Source organism: Marmota monax, unplaced genomic scaffold (genome assembly GCF_021218885.2).
Source record: "Marmota monax isolate L192 unplaced genomic scaffold, Marmota_monax_Labrador192_F-V1.1 WCK01_AAM20220418_F8-fsc00285, whole genome shotgun sequence".
Taxonomy (NCBI): Eukaryota; Metazoa; Chordata; class Mammalia; order Rodentia; family Sciuridae; genus Marmota; species Marmota monax.
Genome location: NW_026695045.1, coordinates 1,233,949 through 1,256,572, shown reverse-complemented (window position 1 = coordinate 1,256,572; position 22,624 = coordinate 1,233,949). Strand labels below are relative to the sequence as shown.

The window sequence follows — 22,624 nt, the reverse complement described above, 5'->3', positions numbered from 1 at the left end:
CCACCCTTTTTGGCCCCAGCCCCAGCTTCTTTTGCGAATCAGGTCAGTGTTTCCTTCCTGGTTATCCTCAGAAACCACTCTGTCTGCAGAGGGCCCCTCTTCTGATTGACAGAGGGGCTGTCTAGCTCAGCAGACCCTCACTCCAAGCTTGCACACACAACATTCTCTATTCCTGCTGAACTCATCAGCTGAGTTTGAACTCTGGGACCAGCAAACCAAGGCTACCCAGCTACTCCTTCATTCATTCAACAAACATAGGCCCACTCCCGTCTAGTAGCGAGGGTGAGGAAGGCCACAAGATAAAGGGAGATTTAAGACCTGAAGTCTTGGGAGCCCTGGCCTGAAGGAAGGGCCTCCTGGAGGCCAGACCGACAGCGGTAGGACTCCACGTCCTTCTGGGAGGAGGAGAGGAGGGCTGAGGGCAAGTCGCCCAGGGCAACAGGGGCCGGGGCCTGGGCCTGGGCGGGCCGGCGCAGGAGTGGAAGTCCTCCTCCCTTGGCGTCGCTAGCGTTGCCATGGTAACCCTGACCCGCAGACGCTGGCCATGGCTTCTGGGCCAGGCGGGAGCTGGGGTAGCGCCCCACCACGGAGTGCAGACCCTACGGTGAGGGCTGAGCCTGGGAGCCGAGCCTGACTTGCGGGGGGGGGGGGCGGGGGGGACAGCGGCGCTGGGGAGCCGCCCCTGGAGGGGCTGGATTCTGGAGGGGATGCACGGTGGGGGTGAGGAGAGAGACCCCAAACAAGAGGAAGAGACTGGACAGGGAGGGAGAAGCAACCCATGGGAGGAAGGTGTTGGGGCTCCCGCGACAAGCCCCATCCCTTCCCACCTGGTCTGAGTCTCCCCCCCCAATGTCCCCAGCCCTGGGTGACCATCCTGCAGTCCCTTCCGTCGGCCGTCCCACCCCCGCCCCCGCAGCCGGGCCGCGTGAAGGAAGGTGAGACTCCGGGGTCACCCTACTGTGCCCGCCTCTGTCCCCCACGTTCCCTTCTCCAGGTGTCGGGGGTCCGCGCTGCCCCACCTCCGCTTCCGCTGGGGGCTGGACTTCAAGATAAAGGCCTTGGGATCGGGAATGGGTGAGGGGTCGGGGCGGGGTGAAGGCGGGAGCCGGGTTCAGCCGGCTGAACTCTTGGCCCCTAGACTTGCTGGAGCTGATGATGCTGCAGAACGCGCAGATGCACCAGCTGCTGCTGAGCCGCCTGGCGGCGGGGGCGGCGGGAGCGCTGAGCCCCGGGTCAGACTCGCCCAGCGAGCAGGTGCGTGGGGCTGGGGCCACCGCCTCGCCCACCTGCAGGCCCTGGGTGATCCAACTGGGGTTTCTCTTGGAGAGAAAGTCCTGGGCGAAGAGGCAAGGAAAGCCAGCCCACACTTGAGTCCCTCTGGCATGCATTTAGGTGTCAAGCCAGGTGTAAGCCTCCATGCCGGGAGGGTCCCCAAACCAAGACCACACAGACCTGGTTTTCAAGGAAGTTTCCCTGCAGTGCAAGCCCTGCCCACTTGCAGGCACCATGGACACTGTTGCCTAGCCTAGACTCAATTGGTATTTGTCCAACAAGTGAATGAATAAACCAGCGGCTGTGAATACTGCCGGCTTTGGCATGGCTGGCGAACGAAATGTAGGCAGCATGCTCACACCTGGTGAGGGATGGGGAAAGGGCCATCCCTCCTTGGAAGAGGAGCAGGAACCCTTAGAACCAGCTTTTTAGAGCCGAGTAGAATTTTGACGTTGGTGAAGGGGGTGAGGGGTAAACCCACCCTCCAGGGTTGGGCAGGGGGACCTTTAGGATAAGTGCTCCACATCACTGAAGGGCACAAGGCAGTTCTGGAGCTGAGAGTGAGGCCCAGCGCAGCTGAGTGGACTCCAGGCCTCCGCTCTGGAGTCACCTGGATTCTTCCAGCCCTTGCTCTACCAGTTATTAGCTGGGGGACCTTAGAAAAGTTGTTCAATCTCTTGGATCCTTAGTATTCTTACCTGTAAAATCAGGAATAAATGTCTCCAAAGTGCCTTGCGTGATACAGTAAATGCTCAGTAGCCATGTTGAAAGTACATATCTGGAGAAAATCATGTAGATGAACAGAGGAGTGGGGGTAGGAGAGTCTGATTCTCTGTCACCATCTCCCCTTCCCCTTTGCACAATCCTAGGTCTACCTAGAGGACCAACTGGAAGAACTGCAGGAGGAGATGGACACTCAGGAGGAAGAGCCTGTGGTGTTCCACCACCACTACCTGCCCTGTTCAGTGCCCTCCCTGGGATCCCTACTACTCTGGCCAGCCCCTTTCCTCCCCCCTCCCCCACATCAGCCCCTCTTGCAGGATGCACCCAGGATTCAGCACTGGCCTCCTGCCTCCAGGAAAAGGGGGATGTAAGCGAGGCTGAGGTCTGGGCTTTACCAGGTTCCTGCTCTGGGGCCAGGCTGGCAGAGCAGGCCAAGGGGATTGTGGGGGAAGCACTGGAGGCCATGCCTGGGCCGCTGAAGGATCTTCTTTTCTCTCCCCATATCAGGAGAGCTGTGCCACCGCCCCCACCCCCCAGTGCCACAGGGACTGTGGGTGCAGATGTACCTCCTGCTTCAGGTAGGGGGCTGGGTAAGTGGGCAGTGGGAACCCAAGCCCAGGAATGGATCGGGAGGCCAGGAGGGCCATGTGCCCTGTGTGGGGGCTTTGCTATCACTGATATGGGCACTGGACTGTCCCCTTCTGTTTTCCCTCCTTGGAGTCCACTGAGGCAGGAGGGAGGCAAGATGGGGGTGCTATCTCCTTAGATTACTATGATGCTGAGAGTATGCTGTGAAGATGGGTGCTCGTGGGGACCATGCCTGCTTCAGTGCAAGACAGAGAACAGCCTGGAAGCTTCCAGCTGCCCTTGTGCTGTCTGCCAACTCTGCATCCACGCTGACATCCTTTCTCACCGTCTCAACCTCAGCCAGGCCCTCTCCTCCCTGGTGGATCAGCCCCTCTCCACCCACTGTGGGTTTTTATAAAATATTTATTTTTTAGTTGTAGTTGGACACGATATCTTTATTTTATTTATTTATTTATTTTATGTGGTGCTGAGGATCGAACCCAGGACCTTGCATGTGCTAGGCGAGAGCTCTACTGCTGAGCCACAACCCCAGCCCTCCACCCACTGTGGTTTTTAACTGGACTGTAAGCACTCCTTCTGGCCCCTTCAGGGCCTGAAAACCACAGAAACCCAACCGTTTCCTGCCTGGACTTGGGGCAAACCCAGGTGCAAGAGCCCCAGGCCCACCCTTGTCCCTCACTCCTCCTTCTGGAATGACAAAGATGGTGGGGCTGCCTTTTGGGCCTAATAATGGGTCCAGAGAGAAGTGGAATGTTCTGGTTTCCCCAGATCTTTGAAGGCCGCCTTGGGGGAGAGAAGGGCCTAAAGTGGTAGGGGAGAGGCTAGCGGGGAAGACCCTGGAGCTGAGCCAGTTCCCTTGGGCCCCATCCTCACACAGTGGGAAAGAGAGTCAGAATTGTGTCCTGCTCTCACCAGGAATGATCCTAGGGGACCTTGGGCCAGGTGACAGCAGTGTCTTTTGCCTCACAGGCCACATTGTTTCTGCCCCTCCCCCAGTAGGAATTCATCACTGGGGGCCAGATGGGGTTTGTGTCTGGGAACTGAGCCTGGGCCAGCAGAGCCTGGGAAGGCCCCTGTGAAAGAGAGGACAGGAAGAGGCTGAGGGAACCTGCAGGGGCAGAAGTCGGTACCTGTACCTTCCCCTTCTGGGCTGTTGACTGATATCCCAGGAGCAGACATGGAGGACACAGGGTTAGGGCCGGGCGTTTGTATTCAGGCTCAAAAAGGAAATGTCGCCAGAGTCCTATGCTGCTGTCATAGTCCTTCAGCCAGGGCTGGACCACGACCCTGAGGAGCCATGCTGAGTTCCAGCAGCCACCATGGCAGTGGCTTCGCAGCTCACATGTGCTGCACCCGGAAGACCTGGGGCAGCCTCCGCCAGGCAGCTCGCACCCCATAGGTGCCCATCCGCCTCTGGCGCCAGTGCTGGCCGAAGACAAAGCAGAGCAGGACGGACATCACAAACAAGAACAGCAGTACCGACACGACTGTGACAATGATGACCATCTGGTTTTCCGGCGGGGGCTCTAGGGAAGGAGGGGGTGGTGGTCTTAGAAGTTCTCAGGTGCTACCCATCAGCTCCACCCACTCATCCACCCTGCAGTCACCCTGGTTGTCAAGAGGAAGGGCACATGGTGTCTTCTTCCAGAGTGGCATCTAAGAGAAAGGTGACCCAGGCCTCAGACCACCAGTGAGACCTCTGTGAGACTGTGAGGGCAGATGTCCCCTTGCTAGCAGCTCTTAAGACCAGCTACGTGTAGCTGAGAACCATGGCTTGGAGGGTGGCATCGTGCAGACGAAGCCTCCCCAGGCAGGGCCCTGTGAGTTCTGGACAAACAGGCTCCCCGTTGACAGAGAATGCTCTAGCCATCGAGAATCACAGAACAGCTGTGCCCCAGGGACCTTACAGGTCAGGCAGACCAGCCTTCCCACTGCAGAGAGCAGCCAAGGGCAGAGACGGTACATTGCCTTGGTCAAGGCCACACAGCTCACGAACAGCCAAGCTACTAGTTGAGCTCCCCTGACTTCTGGAACAACCAGGGTTCTGGCTGGGGACTTGAGAGAATCAGGGAAGACGGGGAGCAAAGGGGAGCCCTCAGGATTACATGTGCACCCCAATCTGCCTGAGAATGGGGCTAAAGGCTAAGAGGGAATGCTATCTCCCTTCCCCTCTGCCCTTGGGGTCTCCTTACCATAGACTTGAAGGACCTTGTTTTCTGAGATGTAGCGCAAGATGTCGCCCCCACGAGACCGCAGGTCCAGCTCGGCCTGGCAGGAGAAGTTCAGGAGGCCATCCTCTTTGCTTGCTGTGCTGTTGAATGTGACTCTGGCCTCTTGAGGGTCAGTTGCTCCCCCACTGAAGGTCTGGCTGTGCAGGGTCTCCTTGCCACGGAGCAGGGTGAGGGTGAGGCTCTCGAGGGGCTTCACAGCGGACACCCTACACTCAATAGTGAAAGGTTTGCCCAGGGTCACCCAGACGGGCTGCAGCTGCAGTATGATCTGCTTTGGAAATTCTGTGGGGATGAAGGAGGGAGGCCTGGTCAGGATGGGGGTGTGTCTCCACAGGCCCTACCCGGCCAGGGCCATCTCCTGTCACTGTGGTGTTCCAGGAATTATAAGGGAGGAAGTGGGCTGGGGTCTGGTTTGTGAAGAGAGGAGGAAAGAAGAATTAAGCTGAAGGATGTACCGGGCGATAGATTAGTGGACGTGACTTGGAGAATAGACAACATGGAGGTGAGCTAGTGTCTACAAAGAAAAGGTCCAGAAATTGTATAGCTAACTGGAAAGATTAAAAAAAGTTTGGGTCTGTCTCCTTCCTCTCCAGTTATTAAAAAAAAAATTCAAAAATTAAACAGCTGGACGGAGAAGGGAAGAGCTCATTGGCACTGGGCACTTGAGGAACTGAACTGCGAGGTTCCGTTAGGGGTGAGGACTGCAGACCAGCCTCGCTTCTCCAGGATCAGGTTCCCGACTACTGACGGGGCCTGTGGTAGGGCCCTGGATTCCACTCACTCCCACCCCCACCCAGTATCACCTGTTGGTTTCAGGGCATTTCTCTGTTCATCTGGATCCTCTGATGCTGGTGATGGGGAGGACCTCAGCGATACCCCCAGAGCCAAATGTTGAGAGTCCTGGCCTATCTGGAGGGTTTCCATGGCTCCTGGGCAGATGTCTGTGGGTGATGGTAACCCATTTGCCATGGGCTCTCAGGGTAAGATAAGGACACCGAGTGGCACTCGACCTTCTCCTTATGAGGTGAGAGCGTGCCCAGGTCTCCTGATGGTCCTCCACCGATGTCATGGAGGCAGGCTGCACTGGCGGCTGAGCGGGGGCGGGGCTGAGGAACACCACATTGAGAAATGACTGTGGGATCTGCCTAAGTCCTGGTTGGCTGTCCTCCTTAGAGCAAGGCTCAGGACCTGGGGGCCTGCTGCAAGGATAGCAGGGGCTCAAGGAGTCCTACCCAGGGTGTGGGCATATCTGAGCCCATTGTCCTGTCCTGATCCTTGTCACCCCAGGAACCCAGGGAGGTGGGGGCTGGGGTGGAAGGCCCCGGGGGCAGCACCCTGGGGACAGCAGGGCCTGCGCACAGCCACTCACGGTACATGCTGACGTTGAGACTCTTTGACTGCTGCTCCCCAGCACAGGTGAAGTAGCAAAAGAGGACCGCGTCCCAGGAGACGTTTGAGATCCAAAAGGACTTCCACCGAGGCTGATCCTCCAGCAGAGTCTTTTCCAGGGTGGTCTCCAGGCCTCCCGTATCAGGGTTGGCACAGCTGGTGCTGCAGTTGACTGTCCTGGACCCTCCATTTTCTACCACCAGCCTCTCTGGCCATATGTGTACCTCGAACGCTGCCTCACCAGACTCTGGAGGAACAGAAGCATCGTGTGGTGAATGTCCCTGCTGCCCTGCCAGCAGAGCACCTGCCACCGGGAGTCCAAGGATAAGGGCCATGGATGGCCCCTCTCCTCCTCTCCCAGTGCCCTCAGGCCTATGGCTTCTTGGCTAGATCCCGGAGGCCTCCCAGCCTCTGGGTGTTCCTTCCTCCCACCCCCTCTGCTCCTCAGCTGCAGATTGGCCTTCCTCAAGATCCTCTTCCATCTCCTTCAGGGTCCACCTGAAAGCCCCCTCCTCCCTGACAGCCTCTCTGAGAATGGAGGTGAGCTCTAAGCTGTGCTCTCTGAGCCATGGCCTGGGGCGAGCCCCTCCCTCCTTCCTTTCCTGGTAAACTCTTTTCAAACACGTGCTAGGGGCTGGGGCTGGGGCTCAGTGGCAGAGTGCTTGTCTAGCTTGTGGGAGGCACTGGATTCTCAGCACCGCATATAAATAAAAAAATAAAGGTCCATCGACAACTAAAAAACATTAAAAACAAAACAAAAACACCATCTGCGACATACCAGGCACCATGCTAGGCTCTGGGGACTCAGCAGTGACAAAAGTAGACTGAGAGCATTTGGATCCAGACTAGCTGGGCCAGCCTGTGTCCCATGTTCCCATCTCCCTTGCACGCCCCGCTCAGCCTGCAGCGCGTGGCATATGACGAAATGGCAAGAGAGGGGCGTTGGAGGTGGGTTGCACTGGGTGTGAGTCGGAATTCGCCACCGGTTGCCTGGGGGCTTCCTCTCCCTGAGCCTCGGTCTCTTCCTCCATCAAATAGGCTAGTATCCCCTAGCTTGAAAGCACCTGGCTGACCATCCAGGGCCGGGGTGCTCAGCATATGGCAGCCACCTCCCTTCCTAGTCCCCTCCACCCACTGAAAGAAGTTTCATTTTCACTTTGACCGTCATGGCCAGGAGGTGATGTCCTCTGCTGCCCCCTACGGTCCCCTAGGCCCCCCAGCATCCCTTCACCTCCTGAGCCCCCCACCCACCCCCATCATTCAGCCTCCACGACCTGCCATACCATACACCCCAAAGCTGTGAGGTCTGTTCCACCTGGTGTCCGAAAGTCCAGGACCCTACCCACTGCCCAGGGCCACAGGGACCCAAGGACAGGCTGCCACAGTATCCTGTGCCCATGGTGGAATGAACCCCACGTTCAAAGCCTCAAAAACTACAGGACCAGGACCTCCCCCTTCCCTGCCTGAATCCGGAGAGCGGGGCAACACCCCACCCCGGGCAGCCAGGTGTCAGACCCGCTCACCTGAGCAGCAGAGCAGGGCGAGAAGGGCCGCGTGTAGGCCCCAGCGACTTAAAGAAGACATCTCCCGCTGGGTCCACGGGTTCCCAGGGAACAGCCGAGGGCTGTCTGGAGGGAGATGGACGGTTCAGCCAGGGAGCAGTGAATGGAGCTGCAGCCCCAGATCCCTAGCCTTCTGTGAGCTGATGACCGCACTTCCTCTCATTATCGGAGCTCCGGAAGCCACGTGCACAGGCCAACTCCCGGGCCTCCGGGCCTCCAGGGTCCGCAGGCAGAGGAAGTTGGGAAACAGCTGATAAGCAGGGGAGGAACCTCTTCTTCCAAAGCCCCCTGCAAGAGTGGGGCGAGGGAAGGCAACACCTGTGTGTGTGTGTTCACGCGTGTGCACACGGGATCCCTGTGGACTGTGTGCACACAGCTGAATGAGGCCTCCAAGGCGCAGATCTGGGGAACCCCAAATCCCACAAGACACTTTGTTGAAGTCTCCTCTGGGAAGAAAATATCCAATCAGGGCACCCAGTCACCACAGCAAAGGCGAGAGAGACCTGGGCTTTTTAAGGAAAACCAGGCAGGAATTTGAGGTTCCTGCAAATACCCAGCACGTGTATGCTGGGTATTTGACTAACCCTAACCCTAACCCTCCCACTCAGCTTCCACCTTAAACCTGTCCTGACTCAGCTGATTAAGGGCCCATGTGAGGCCCAGAACCTTGGGAATCACAGCCCACAACAGTCCCCAGAGGCCCAGGCCCAGGAGAGAAGGGATCTGTGTGGCCTCAGCCTCCCTTTCTGGGCCCAGCCTGCTGACGTTCCCTGCCCACTCCAGGCAGGGTCTTGGTCTGGGGGGCTGGGGCTGAGGGGCTGCAGCCTATCTCTAGGGAAGCTCCTGCTCCCTTCAGGGGTCCAGAAGCAGGGCGCAGGTGAGGGCTGGACTCTGATGGACCAGGACCTTCCCAGGTGGATCTTGCTCTCCACATATCCTACCTTTGCTCTCCCAGTTCTGTCCCAGATCCCCTGGGACCAGGCTGTAGGTCCCCTGATTTCTCAGGGAACTCCAGTTGGGGCCTTTAGAAATGCAGGCCCCAGCCGGCCACAGTGGCACATGTCTGTAATCCCAGCAGCTCAGGAGGCTGAGACAGGAGGATCATGAGTTCAAAGCCAGCCTCAGCAAAAGTGAGGCGCTAGCACATGGCTGCACCTGCGATGTCATAGCACTCCACAGTAGAAACTCATCAATCCCCTAACTTTGTAAGGTAGAGCACTGTTACTGTCCTTGTCTTACAGATGGGGCACAGAACAATTAAGGGACTTGTCCAGGTTTACACACCTAGGAGGGGGTGAAGGGAGACCCTGTCTCAAAAATACAAAAAAGGGCTGGGGATGTGGCTCAGTGGCCGAGTGCCCCTGAGTTCAATCCCTGGCACACACACACACACAAAAAGATAGATAGATAGAGAGAGAGAGAGAGAGAGAGAGAGAGAGAGAGAATGCAGGCCCCAGAGTTTTAGGGAGTCAGGCCCAGCTCTGCTCCTGGACTGAGAGGGCACGGGGCCATCAGCACTTCCCTCACCACTTAGGCCAAAGTTAGTGACTGCTCTGCAGTCATTCAGTGTTGCCTTTCTCAGTCTGAATCCAGGGAAGTCTCTGGAAAGGGATCCTGGGCTTTGGAATGATGCTGGGGGAAAGAGGCAAAAGTAGGAGGCCGGAATCCCAGCCAGGAGGGGTCAGTTCCACTCAGGGTTGGCAGAGTTCTGAGATCAGGGAACTCTCCTCCTACCCATGGGGCAGTCGCAGGGGGCGCCCAGGGGCTTGACCAGCAGGGTAGGGCCGGAGGTGCGTTCAGTGGAGACTCCCTGGCTACCACTGTACTGCCACCTCGGTATGCAGTGGTGATGTCGTTACCTAGCACATGGCTGCTACAAGTTGGTCACTGTCATAGCACTCCACAGTATTAACTCATGAGTCCCCTAACTTTGTAAGGTAGAGCACTGTTACTGTCCTTGTCTTACAGATGGGAAACTGAGGCACAGAACAATTAAGGGACTTGTCCAGGGTTACACACGTAGGAGGGAGTGAAGTCACCGTGAGCGAGAGCCAGCTGTCTTGTCTGATGAACTAGAGCAGGAGGACCGTCAGGGGTTGGTTTCCCAGAGACCCTCAGGAAGGAGAAGAAAGACAGAAGGCCAAAGGAAATTTCCGGGCAAGTCTCTGGAACAACATATTTCTAAACAAACAAGAAGGAGGAGAAGGAGGAAGAAGAGGAGGAGGAGGAGGAGGAGAAGAAGAAACCAATAAACACTGCTGGGAACCAGAATGGGAACATAAGCACTGTTAGGTGCAGAACAGGCTGAACAAATGTTAGCTGCAGGATGGCCCACGCACTCAAACCGCCCTCTGTCCTTTATCAGTGTTTGCGTCAAAGCTGAACATTCAACCCCCACTCAAGGCTGAACACTCAACCCCCCCTTGTGCCAATAAGGCAGCTTGCAGACCCAGAGGCCCCGTTAGATTTGGGCTATAAAAACTCCCTCCTGCTGGGCCCCTCTCTCTCTTGTTCTCTTGCTCTGTCTCTCTCTCTCTTGATCTGTCTCCCTTGCGCGCATGCTCTCCTCTCTCTCTCTCTCTTTCTCTTTCTCTCTTTTCTCCTCTGTTGCACTGCTGCAAAAAGATCTCTTGGTCACTCCGAGTGTTGTGGTCACTTTCCTTTCAAGCACAAGATGAAAAAGAAGACGATACAAATTCACACAAACACAAAGTAGAGGGGTGGACGGCAGGGGCTGGAGAGAAGAGAAATGAGAGTTGTTTAATGGGCCATTAGAATTTTGTAAGATTGATTCCGGAGATTGGTTGCAAAACAATGTGAACATATGTAGCACTACTGAATTGTGCATTTTAAAATGGATAAGTGGTATGTTTCATGTTATGTGTACTTTACCACAATTAAAAGTAAAAAAGAAGACTTACAAGGTATGTATGCCATGAAAAATGGAACCAAGTAGACCAAATCTTAGGAAAAAAAAATATATGACTTGCCAGACGTAATTTAGGAAGAAATAAAAAACCTGAATGGTTCTGTAACCCTTAAAGATACTGAATCAGTGATTTAAAATCTTCTCCCAAAGAAACTGCCGGAAGCTGGGCACAGTGGCACAGGCCTGTAATCCCAGGTGTTTGGGAGGCTGAGACAGGAGGATAGCAAGTCTAAGGCCAGCCTGGGCAACTTGGCAAAGTGCTTGCTTGGCACATTCAAGGCCCTGGGTGCCTGTGATGTCAGAGCCAAGCTGGGTGCCCAGCAGTGGAAGGAGAGCCCAGGAGCCAGAGCGGTTATGTTGGAAACTCGGCCTGGTACCCTGAGCCACATCGCCTCTGATCTGAGCCTTCTGCTGCCCCTGTCCCCTCCCTCAAACTTACACCCTTACACCTGGCTTCTTTTCGCTTTGTGCCTCCAGGCCATGCCGTGCTGTAAGAGTTATTTATCTGCCTGTTCCCCAGATAAATGGAGAGATGAGGTCCCTAGGATGCAATACCCAACCAGGGGACAGCAGCCCCTGGAGACAAGCTGCGCTTCCTTCCTGGTGGCGTCCAATACTGGGAGGGTCAGAGGTCCAGCAGAACTGACCCTTTTGCAACACAGTCTGGCTCCTTTCAATGGCTCCTCCCTTCCTGCCACCTCCTCCCAGATCCTCCACTCTGCTTCCTGGAGTCATCTCCCAAGTAACCTGCCTGAGCCCGAGGCCTTGTTCCAGGATTTGCTTTTGAAGGAGTCCACTCTAAAACCTTCCGTTAACAGATTTAAGAGGGAAAACATATTTGGTCATATATATATGTATATTTATTTATATTTATTTATTTATTCTGGGAGTACCAGGAATTGAACCCAGGGTGCTTAACCATTGAGCCACATCCCCAGCCCATTTTTATTTATTTATTTATTTATTTTTGAGACAGGGTTTCACTAAGTTCCATAGGATCTTGCTAAGTTGCTGAGGCTGGCTTTGAACTTGTGATCCTCCTGCCTCAGGCTCCTGAGCTACTGGGATTACAGGTGTGTGCCACCGAGCATGGCTTATATGACCATCTTAACAGATCCCAAACCAAAAAACAACACACACAAACACACACACACAAATATGCTGAAGACATTCAACTTTTTTTTTTTTTTTTGGTACCAGGGATTGAACTCAGGGGGCACTCAGCAATGAGCCACATCCCAGCCCTAGTTTGTATTTTATTTAGAGACAGGGTCTCACTGAGTTGCTTAGTGCCTCACTTTTGCTGAGGCTGGCTTTGAACTCGTGATCCTCTTGTCTCCACCTCCTGAGCTTCTGGGATTACAGGTGTGGGCCACCGTGCCCAGCTCAACACCTTTTCTTGATAAAAGCTCTTAGAATATTAAAAGGAGAATATACTTAAAACTTATATATTTTAGTTCAAGGTGTAAGAATTAGAAAAGAGCAAAACCATCAGTATTAGCATATTATGATGCCTAGATAGAAAAGTCCACAAAAATCATCAGGCAAATGATTTAGCAAGGTGTGTGATTTTATTTTTTTATTTTTGAGAGAGAGAGAGAGAGAGAGAGAGAGAGAGAGAATTTTTTAATATTTATTTTTCAGTTTTCGGTGGACACAACATCTTTATTTTATTTGTATGTGGTGCTGAGGATCGAACCCAGTGCCCCGCGCATGCCAGGCCAGCGCGCTACCGCTTGAGCCACATCCCCAGCCCGAGGTGTGTGATTTTAGCTAGCTATATGATCAATATCCAGAAATAGTTGCTTTTATGTATATCTGTAACATACAAAAATGTAACTTTAAAAATATGTCATTTATAATAGCCAAACAAGGAACAGGAATAAATCTAACATCCTAGACCCATAAGACCTGTAGTAAGAAAATTATAAAACTTTATTGAAGGACATTATAGACAACAAATGAAGAGATAATCCATGTTCATAGGTAGGAGATTCAATAGTATAAAGATGTCAATTCACCCCTAACTGCAATTCCAGTTAATCCCAATAGGCTTGTTCATGGAAATTGAAAGCATATAATAAAGTTTATGTGGAAGAATAAAAAAACCGACAGAGGACTAACATCCGGAAACTATAAAGAAAAAAAAAATCTGGGCAGGGTGTTCAATGCCTGTAATCCCAGGGGCTTGCGAGGCTGAGGCCAGAGGATTGCAAGTTCAAGATCAGGCTTAGCAAATTTGTGAGGCCCTAAGCAACTTAGTGAGACCCTGTCTCAAAATAAAAAAATAAAAAAGAGCTGGGGATTAAGTAGCCCAATGGGTAAGTATCCCTGGATTAAATCCCCAGTAGAAAGAAAAAACTTTTTTTTCAAAAATTTACCAACAAAATAAAAAACAAACCCCAAATAACCCAATCTATAAATGTGAAAATTAAAATGAACTAAACAGACATTTCTCAAAGTAAATACAAATGTCCAATGAATACACGGAAAAATGTTCAACATCTTTAGCAATTAGGGAAGTACAAATTAAAAGTACACTAATATTTCATCTCACTCTAGCTAGAATGGCAACCATCAAGAATACAAATAGAGCCTGGTGCGGTGGTGCACTCTGTAATCCCAGCAGCTCGGGAGGCCAAGGCAGGAGGATCATGGGTTCAAAGCCAGCCTCAGCAAAAGTGAGGCGCTAGAACATGGTGGTGGGCGCGGAGAGATCAAGTCTCTGACCTCTTCAGCTGTGTGGGCATAGGGAGTCGTAAACCATCTAAATGCTGTTTGCTCAGGATCACTAGGCAATGCTGAGTTGACGTGGATCTGGGGCAAACAGTCTGGGCCTCTCAGAACACACACCGAGCCCGGATCAGCTGAATTCAAGCCCCCATTCGCCTGCTTCTCGGAGACAAACTGCTGTGACTCAGCACTAAACAATCCCGCTGAAACAACTGGTCGGCCCTTCTGCACCTACGGAGGTAAATGCCAACCGAGCCTTCATAGGCAGTGGCCACAGGATTGAAACGGGGTTTGGGAGAGCCAGTCAGGACCCACCCGTTGCATTGGTCACCCAGCAAAGGGAAACGAACTGTCGCCATTTGCATGGGATACCACCATGGCAGACAACTGATGTCACCAGAATGTGGTGGAGGAGATAACTTCATTGAAACCAGCGGCAACAGGTGTGTAATCCCCTAGCCTTCCCTCTCCACACAGCGAGGAAACCTTAAGGGCCCCTCCCAGCTCTCCTGTGAGTGCCATAGCCAGACCCAGGGAATCAGGAGGGGCGCGGGACCTGCGGCACGGAACTCCTGGCTACCGCTCCCACCAGTGCTGACAACTGAGGTCTCTTGCACCAGCTACCGGGGGCGTGGCTACTGGAGGGCAAGCAAATTTCGCTGAGCGTTCTCAGCCCCAAGCTCCACAAACTTAGGGTCTGGGGGAATGGCAAACAGAGAGAGTGAGCCCAGTCGTTCATGAAAACAGGGCTCCCGGGAGCAGCAGACCTGGTGTGTAGCCAGTATTGTGGTGAGCGTCACCGGTGAGCAGGGCCTGGCTTGAGGAAAAGTGGGGAAGTGACTAGACACAAGAGAAGGCCCTAGGCGCTCAGGATTGGAGACCCGCCCAGTCTGGGAGGGGGAGCTGCTGCACAGTGATTGGTTCCCGCGTATGGAGAGGAGAAGCTTGGCCCAGCGGGCACAGCTCCACCTCCTGGAAGAGAAGTTAATCAAACTCTAAGACTGCATTTATTAATTTTTTTTTAAATTTGGGTTTTTTTTTTTTTCATTTTCATTTTTTTGTTGTTGTTTTTAAAATTTCTTTTTTTTAATTTTTTAAAAATTTTTTTAAATTTAAATTTTTATTTTTTTATTATTCTTTTCTATTTTTTTCTTTTGTCTTTTCATTTCTTTTCAATTTCCTTATTCCCCCTTCCTTGAATTCTACCTGCTTACTCTCATTCTCTTTAGTGTCTTCTTCCCTTCCCTTCTAATACCTTTCCTCCCAAGCATCAAATAAATTTATAGGAGTAAACAGTAACTCAGCAGTCAAACAGAACAAGAAGTAACATGAGCAGCATGAAAAAGCAAGGAAGAAAAGGAGTACAAACAATGCAGGACAGCCTAAATATTCAGGAGGACCTAGAGTCAGCAGAAAAATGGTCATATAAAGAACTCAAGGAACACCTTAGACAGATGGAATGGAACCTTAAAGAGGATATGAGACAGCAAATTCAAACAGTGAAAGAACACATTGAAATTGAATTACATAAACAGATAGAAGAAGAAGTTAAGCATCTTTATCAGGAGATAGAGATTATAAAAAAAATCAAACAATAATTCTAGAAATGAAGGAAACTATAAACCAAATTAAAAACTCAAATGAGAGTATCACTAACAGAGTGGAGCAAGTAGAAGCCAGAACGTCAGATAATGAAGACAAAATATATCATCTTGAAAAGAGTCTAGCCAGCTCAGAAAGGCTGGTAAAAAATCACGAGAAAAACATCCAAGAGATACGGGATAACATAAAAAAACCAAACTTAAGAGTCATCGGGATAGAGGAAGGTATAGAGATTCAAACCAAGGGAATGAGTAGCCTGCTGAATGAAATAATTACAGAAAACTTTCCAGAAATAAAAAAGGAAACGGATATACAAATTGTAGATGCATACAGGACACCGAGCACACAAAATCACAGTAGACCAACGCCAAGATACATTGTTATGAAGATATCCAATATACAGAACAAAGAGAAAATATTAAAAGCTACAAGAGAAAGGAGGCAGATTACATTCAGGGGTAAACCAATAAGGTTAACAACGGATTTTTCATCACAGATGCTGAAAGCGAGAAGATCCTGGAACAACGTATTTCAAACACTGAAAGACAAAGGATGCCAACCAAGAATTCTGTATCCAGCAAAATTAAGCTTCAGGTATGACAACGAAATAAAAATCTTTCATGATAAACAAAAGTTAAAAGAATTTGCAGCCAGAAAACCAGCATTGCAAAGCATCTTGAGCAAAACACTACACAAGGAAGAAATGAAAAACAATAACCAAAACCATCAGTGGGAAGTGCCTCTATAAAGACAGAGGGCGGGGGGAAAGCTAACCATGGAGAAACAAACTAAATTAAAAAAAAAGATAAATAATCAAACATGGCTTTAAGTACAAACCATATATCAATAGTAACTCTAAATGTTAATGGCTTAAACTCTCCAATAAAGCGACATAGGCTGGTAACATGGACTAAAAAAACAAATCCAACAATATGCTGCCTCCAGGAGACTCATCTGATTGGAAAAGACATACACAGGCTGAAGGTGAAAGGTTGGGAAAAAATATACCACGCACACGGTCCTCGTAAGCAAGCAGGGGTGGCCATCCTCATATCAAATAAAATCGACTTCAAGACTAAGTTAATCAAAAGGGATAAGGAAGGACATTATATACTGTTAAAAGGAACCATTCACCAACAAGACATAACAATTATCAATATTTATGCACCAAACAATGGTGCTGCGATGTTCATAAAACAAATTCTCCTCAAGTTCAAGAATCAAATAGACCACAACACAATAATTATGGGTGACTTCAACGCACCTCTCTCACCATTGGACAGATCCTCCAAACAAAAGTTGAATAAAGAAACTATAGAACTCAATATCACAATCAATAACCTAGACTTAACTGACATATATATAATATATCAACCATCATCAAGTGGATATACTTTTTTCTCAGCAGCACATGGATCCTTCTCAAAAATAGACCATATATTATGCCATAGGGCAACCCTCAGTAAATATAAAGGGGTGGAGATAATACCATGCATTTTATCTGATCATAATGAAATGAAACTGGAAATCAATGATAAAAGAAGGAAGGAAAAATCCTACATCACATGGAAAATGAACAATATGTTACTGAATAATCAATGGGTTACAGAAGACATAAAGGAGGAAATAAAAAAATTCTTAGAGATAAATGAAAATACAGACACAACATATCAGAATCTATGGGACACAATGAAAGCAGTTTTAAGAGGGAAATTCATCGCCTGGAGGTCATTCCTCAAAAAAAGAAAAAACCAACAAATAAATGAGCTCACACTTCATCTCAAAACCCTAGAAAAGGAAGAGCAAAACAACAGCAAATGTAGCAGAAGGCAAGAAATAATTAAAATCAGAGCGGAAATCAACGAAATTGAAACAAAAGAAACTATTGAAAAAATTAACAAAACTAAAAGTTGGTTCTTCGAAAAAATAAATAATATCGACAGACCCTTAGCCATGCTAACGAAGAGAAGAAGAGAGAGAACTCAAATTACTAACATACGGGATGAAAAAGGCAATATCACAACAGATGCTACAGAAATACAGAAGACAATTAGAAATTATTTTGAAAACCTATATTCCAATAAAATAGAAGATAGTGAAGACATCGATAAATTTCTTAAGTCATATGATTTGCCCAGACTGAGTCAGGAGGATACACACAATTTGAACAGACCAATATCAATGGATTAAATAGAAGAAGCAATCAAAAGACTACCAACCAAGAAAAGCCCAGGACCAGATGGGTATACAGCGGAGTTATACAAAACCTTTAAAGAAGAATTAATACCAATACTTTTCAAGTTATTTCAGGAAATAGAAAAAGAGGGAGCTCTTCCAAATTCATTCTATGAGGCCAACATCACCCTGATTCCGAAACCAGACAAAGACACCTCAAAGAAAGAAAACTATAGACCAATATTTCTAATGAACCTAGATGCAAAAATCCTCAATAAAATTCTGGCGAATCGGATACAAAAACACATCAAAAAAATTGTGCACTATGATCAAGTAGGATTCATCCCTGGGATGCAAGGATGGTTCAATATACGGAAATCAATAAATGTTATTCATCACATCAATAGATTTAAAGTTAAGAACCATATGATCATCTCCATAGACTCAGAAAAAGCATTCGACAAAGTACAGCATCCCTTTATGTTCAAAACAATAGAAAAACTAGGGATAACAGGAACTTACCTCAACATTGTAAAAGCTATCTATGCTAAGCCTCAGGCTAGCATCATTCTGAATGGAGAAAAATTGAAGGCATGCCCTCTAAAATCTGGAACAAGACAGCGATGCCCTCTCTCACCACTTCTATTCAATATAGTTCTCGAAACACTGGCCAGAGCAATTAGACAGATGAAAGAAATTAAAGGCATAAAAATAGGAAAAGAAGAATTTAAATTATCACTATTTGCGGATGACATGATTCTATACCTAGAAGACCCAAAAGGGTCTACAAAAAAACTACTAGAACTAATAAATGAATTCAGCAAAGTGGCAGGATATAAAATCAACATGCATAATTCAAAGTCATTTCTGTATATCAGCGACAAAACTTCTGAAACGGAAATGAGGAAAAACACTCCATTCACAATATCCTCAAAAAAAATAAAATACTTGGGAATCAACCTAACAAAAGAGGTGAAAGATTTATACAATGAAAACTACAGAACCCTAAAGAGAGAAGTAGAAGAAGATCTTAGAAGATGGAAAAATATACCCTGTTCATGGATAGGCAGAACTAACATCATCAAAATGGCGATATTACCAAAAGTTCTCTATAGGTTTAATGCAATGCCAATCAAAATCCCAACGGCATTTCTTGTAGAAATAGATAAAGCAATCATGAAATTCATATGGAAAAATAAAAGACCCAGAATAGCAAAAGCAATTCTAAGCAGGAAGTGTGAATCAGGCGGTATAGCGATACCGGATTTCAAACTATACTACAGAGCAATAGTAACAAAAACAGCATGGTACTGGTACCAAAACAGGCGGGTGGACCAATGGTACAGAATAGAGGACACAGAGACTAATCCACAAAGTTACAACTATCTTATATTTGATAAAGGGGCTAAAAGCATGCAATGGAGGAAGGATAGCATCTTCAACAAATGGTGTTGGGAAAACTGGAAATCCATATGCAACAAAATGAAACTGAATCCCCTCCTCTCGCCATGCACAAAAGTTAACTCAAAATGGATCAAGGAGCTTGATATCAAATCAGAGACTCTGCGTCTGATAGAAGAAAAAGTGGGCTCCGATCTACATATTGTGGGGTCGGGCTCCAAATTCCTTAATAGGACACCCATAGCACAAGAGTTAATAACAAGAATCAACAAATGGGACTTACTTAAACTAAAAAGTTTTTTCTCAGCAAGAGAAACAATAAGAGAGGTAAATAGGGAGCCTACATCCTGGGAACAAATTTTTACTCCTCACACTTCAGATAGAGCCCTAATATCCAGAGTATACAAAGAGCTCAAAAAATTAGACAATAAGTTAACAAATAATCCAATCAACAAATGGGCCAAGGACCTGAACAGACACTTCTCAGAGGAGGACATACAATCAATCAACAAGTACATGAAAAAATGCTCACCATCTCTAGCAGTCAGAGAAATGCAAATCAAAACCACCCTAAGATACCATCTCACTCCAGTAAGATTGGCAGCCATTATGAAGTCAAACAACAACAAGTGCTGGCGAGGATGTGGGCAAAAGGGTACACTTGTACATTGCTGGTGGGACTGCAAATTGGTGCGGCCAATTTGGAAAGCAGTATGGAGATTCCTGGGAAAGCTGGGAATGGAACCACCATTTGACCCAGCTATTGCCCTTCTCGGACTATTCCCTGAAGACCTTAAAAGAGCGTACTACAGAGATACTGCCACATCGATGTTCATAGCAGCACAATTCACAATTGCTAGACTGTGGAACCAACCCAGATGCCCTTCAATAGATGAATGGATAAAAAAAATGTGGCATTTATACACCATGGAGTATTACGCAGCACTAAAAAATGACAAAATCATGGAATTTGCAGGGAAATGGATGGCACTAGAGCAGATTATGCTAAGTGAAGCTAGCCAATCCCTAAAAAACAAATGCCAAAGTCTTCTTTGATATAATGAGAGCAACTAAGAACAGAGCAGGGAGGAAGAGCAGGAGGATAAGATTAACATTAAACAGAGACATGAGGTGGGAGGGAAAGGGAGAGAAAAGGGAAATTGCATGGAAATGGAAGGAGACCCTTATTGTTATACAAAATTACATATAAGAGGTGGTGAGGGGAATGGGAAAATAAACAAGGAGAGAAATGAATTACAGTGGATGGGATAGAGAGAGAAGATGGGAGGGGAGGGGAGGGGGGATAGTAGAGGATAGGAAAGGTAGCAGAATACAACAGTCACTAATATGGCATTATGTAAAAATGTGGATGTGTAACCGATGTGATTCTGCAATCTGTATTTGGGGTAAAAATGGGAGTTCATAACCCACTTGAATCTAATGTATGAAATATGATATGTCAAGAGCTCTGTAATGTTTTGAACAACCAATAATAAAATAAATAAATAAATAAATAAACATGGCCACTTGGAAAAAAAAAAGTGAGGCGCTAAGCAACTCAGTGAGACCCTGTCTCTAAATAAAATACAGGGCTGGGGATGTGGCTCAGTGGGTTCGTCCCAGGTGCCACCCCCTCTCCTCAAAGGATACAAATAGAAATATATGCTGGAGAGGAGGTGGGCAAAAGGAACACTTTCACACTCTGCACTGTTGGTGGGATTGTAAGTTAGTGGAAATCAGTGTGCAACCTGTGGGTTGCAAGGCAGTCTGCATTTCTAAATCGGTCACCCAGATGCCAGGGCAGAAGAGGAAGGGGAGGAGGAAAGCAGAGAACAAGAAACAACCACGGAGGTGGGCCGGCCGACAGAGGCCAGGCAGGACAGGGACTTCCCTGCAGACCTCCAGCCCCGGGGACTCTGGGGTCCCCACCGGCTGTGCTTACTGGCCCAGACAGGGGAAGAGACTGGAATTGAGCCCTTGACCGTGTCCCAAACTCTTCCCACGCTGTCCTAGTTAGTCAGAGGACCAATGTGAGGCTGTGACTTACCTGCGTGGGCCAGGAAAGCGCCGTGAGGAGCCGTGTCACTGCCCTGCCACTCTGCTGCGTCTGGTTCACGTGGTTTTCTTTCTGCTCCCGTGGGGTCACGTGCTTCCTGTGCCGGGCAGGCCTCCACCACAAACAAACCTGCCGGACCTTAGAGTCACTACAGGTTTGTGGTTTTTTTTTTCTTTTTTCCATGTGGTAAAATATATAGAACAAAATTTATCATTTTAACCACTTTCAACGTTCAGTTTGTAGCCTGCGATACATTCACCTTGCTCTTCAGCCTGCGCCACCATCCAGCTGGCAGTGGTGACTGCGCTGGACCTGCTGCCTCTGGGTCTGACCACCCTCAGAGCCCCAGAGCGCTGCCATCCTGTGACTCAACGCCATGTCCTCAAGCTCATCCATGTGGTGGCACGTGTCAGGATTTCCTTCTTCTTTTTTTTTTTTAAGGCTGAGGACTAATGATTTGATTATATGTGCACGTGCCACATTTTGTTTATCTGTTCCTGTCCTTGGACAGCTGGGTTACTTCCACATCCTGTGGATTGTAATCATGCTCTGTGAACAGGGTGGGCAGATGCACCTGTTCAAGACCCTGCTTTCAATTTGCTTGGTCTGAACCCACATGGAATTGCTGGATCGTGGTCACTCTATGTCTAACTTGTTGGGGGGCCATCCTCTTGTTACCCTCTGGGAAGGAAGGAGACCGTCTCTTCTGACATGTGGATTCTGCACACACACACTGGGGCCTTCTGCGTGGGAGGCAATTCCAGGATGAGCCCCCTGTGCTCCCCTGCGTTCCTCTAGCTGACGTCACAGAGCAGCTGTGACTTGTGACCCTGCCTGTGTCCTACCACTCCACAAAAACCTTCTATTAGTGACTAAGAAAAGTTTACTTTCTCAGATCTCTTTTGACCTGCCACCTTGCCTAGCAATACTTTCTTAAAAAATATTTTAGTTGTAGATGGACAGAATGACTTTATTCCCAAAGACCTAAGGACCTCCAACCAGCCCCCCCCTCCTGAAGGTCCCTGGCTCCTCCGCCACCCTGGGGACCAAGCCTTTATATATGCCCTTTGGGGGACATTTATCCAAATCATAGCAGTGTCCCAATTGTGATCATTTCTCCAGAAGTTTTGTCTGGACTTGTCTCTGTTTGGATGGAATCTCTCCTTCCTATACTTTGGTCAGATTTTCAGGGAAGCTTTCCTCTTCCTACTTTACCCTGCCTTCCTGGTCTCATGATTGGGCCAAGATGGGTAACGTGGCACTCTACCTTGGATCTTCTCTTGGGATTAAAAGAAGAAAAAAAAAGTCTTTCCTTCCTGGTTGCAGAATTTGGTGCTGAGATGGTGCCTGGGGCCCCGCTCCCTCAGTTACAGGGGACCTAGGGGTGTAGGAGGTGAGGAGGAGGCAAGGACACAGAGAAGGGGCGAGGGTATACTCCTGAGGCCTATTCCTGCAGGCCTGCGGAGTCAGCCCTCCTCTTTCTACATGAGAAACCAGTTTTAGCTGGTTTCTTTATTTTTATTTTTTTAGTTGTCAATGGACCTGTATTTTATTTATTTATTTATATGCGGTGCTGAGAATCAAACCGAGCGCCTCACACAGGCTAGGCAAGCGCTCTGCCACTGCGCCCCAGCCCCAGCCCCTACATTTAGCTGGTTTCTGCCTCATGCAACCAAGTCCAGGGTAAGAGAGCGCGAGTTGTGGCCAGAGAAGAAGCTGGTGCAAGCAGACGCAGGCAAAGATTGTTCTAATAGCGTTGCACGCCGCCTGGGCCAGCCTGAGCCCTGGCGGCTTAGTTTGGTGATGGGTCTTCATGACAAGAGGGCTCTGATGCTTGAGAGTACCTCCACATACTCTTGGCCCAAACTCCAGGGAGTCATTCAGAATAGTTGTCGAAAGCGTAAGCAGTTCACGGCCGGCAGCTGTGCGGCATGAGCTGTTCCTGCATAAACCAGACTTTCTC

At 49.0% G+C, this 22,624-nt stretch overlaps 2 protein-coding genes across 5 annotated transcripts; one reads left to right on the top strand and one right to left on the bottom strand.

Moving 5' to 3' along the window:
- Window positions 1-478: 478 nt before the first annotated feature.
- On the top strand, window positions 479-2,995 carry Prr29 (proline rich 29). Its single transcript, XM_046427769.1, has 6 exons — window positions 479-604; window positions 860-935; window positions 1,139-1,254; window positions 2,142-2,362; window positions 2,503-2,573; window positions 2,762-2,995. The coding sequence occupies exons 1-6, from the start codon at window positions 545-547 to the stop codon at window positions 2,788-2,790; spliced, it is 573 nt and encodes a 190-aa protein (XP_046283725.1). The 5' UTR covers window positions 479-544; the 3' UTR covers window positions 2,791-2,995.
- Window positions 2,996-3,775: 780 nt separating this feature from the next.
- Icam2 (intercellular adhesion molecule 2) lies at window positions 3,776-20,787 on the bottom strand. 4 transcript variants are annotated; one of them, XM_046427765.2, is made up of 5 exons: window positions 20,653-20,787; window positions 7,727-7,831; window positions 6,184-6,450; window positions 4,776-5,096; window positions 3,776-4,109 (listed from the first exon to the last, which is right to left on the bottom strand). In XM_046427765.2, the coding sequence occupies exons 2-5, from the start codon at window positions 7,785-7,787 to the stop codon at window positions 3,922-3,924; spliced, it is 837 nt and encodes a 278-aa protein (XP_046283721.1). In that variant the 5' UTR covers window positions 7,788-7,831; window positions 20,653-20,787; the 3' UTR covers window positions 3,776-3,921. The 4 variants fall into 4 exon arrangements, with proteins under 4 accessions (XP_046283721.1, XP_046283722.1, XP_046283724.1 ...); XM_046427766.2 differs by lacking the exons at window positions 7,727-7,831; window positions 20,653-20,787 and adding an exon at window positions 6,982-7,287; XM_046427767.2 differs by lacking the exons at window positions 3,776-4,109; window positions 20,653-20,787 and adding an exon at window positions 4,117-4,239 and having other exon boundaries at window positions 7,727-7,931.
- Between the last annotated feature and the right edge of the window lie 1,837 nt (window positions 20,788-22,624).

Coding starts and splice junctions, on each gene's coding strand:
- Prr29 (XM_046427769.1), top strand. CDS start 545: ATGGCTTCTGGGCCAGGCGGGAGCTGGGGTAGCGCCCCACCACGGAGT. Junction 1,255..2,141: donor CAGACTCGCCCAGCGAGCAG/GTGCGTGGGGCT, acceptor GCACAATCCTAG/GTCTACCTAGAGGACCAACT. Junction 2,574..2,761: donor AGATGTACCTCCTGCTTCAG/GTAGGGGGCTGG, acceptor CTATCTCCTTAG/ATTACTATGATGCTGAGAGT.
- Icam2 (XM_046427765.2), bottom strand. CDS start 7,787: ATGTCTTCTTTAAGTCGCTGGGGCCTACACGCGGCCCTTCTCGCCCTG. Junction 6,451..7,726: donor CGCCCTGCTCTGCTGCTCAG/GTGAGCGGGTCT, acceptor CTGTTCCTCCAG/AGTCTGGTGAGGCAGCGTTC. Junction 5,097..6,183: donor TCTCAACGTCAGCATGTACC/GTGAGTGGCTGT, acceptor TCATCCCCACAG/AATTTCCAAAGCAGATCATA.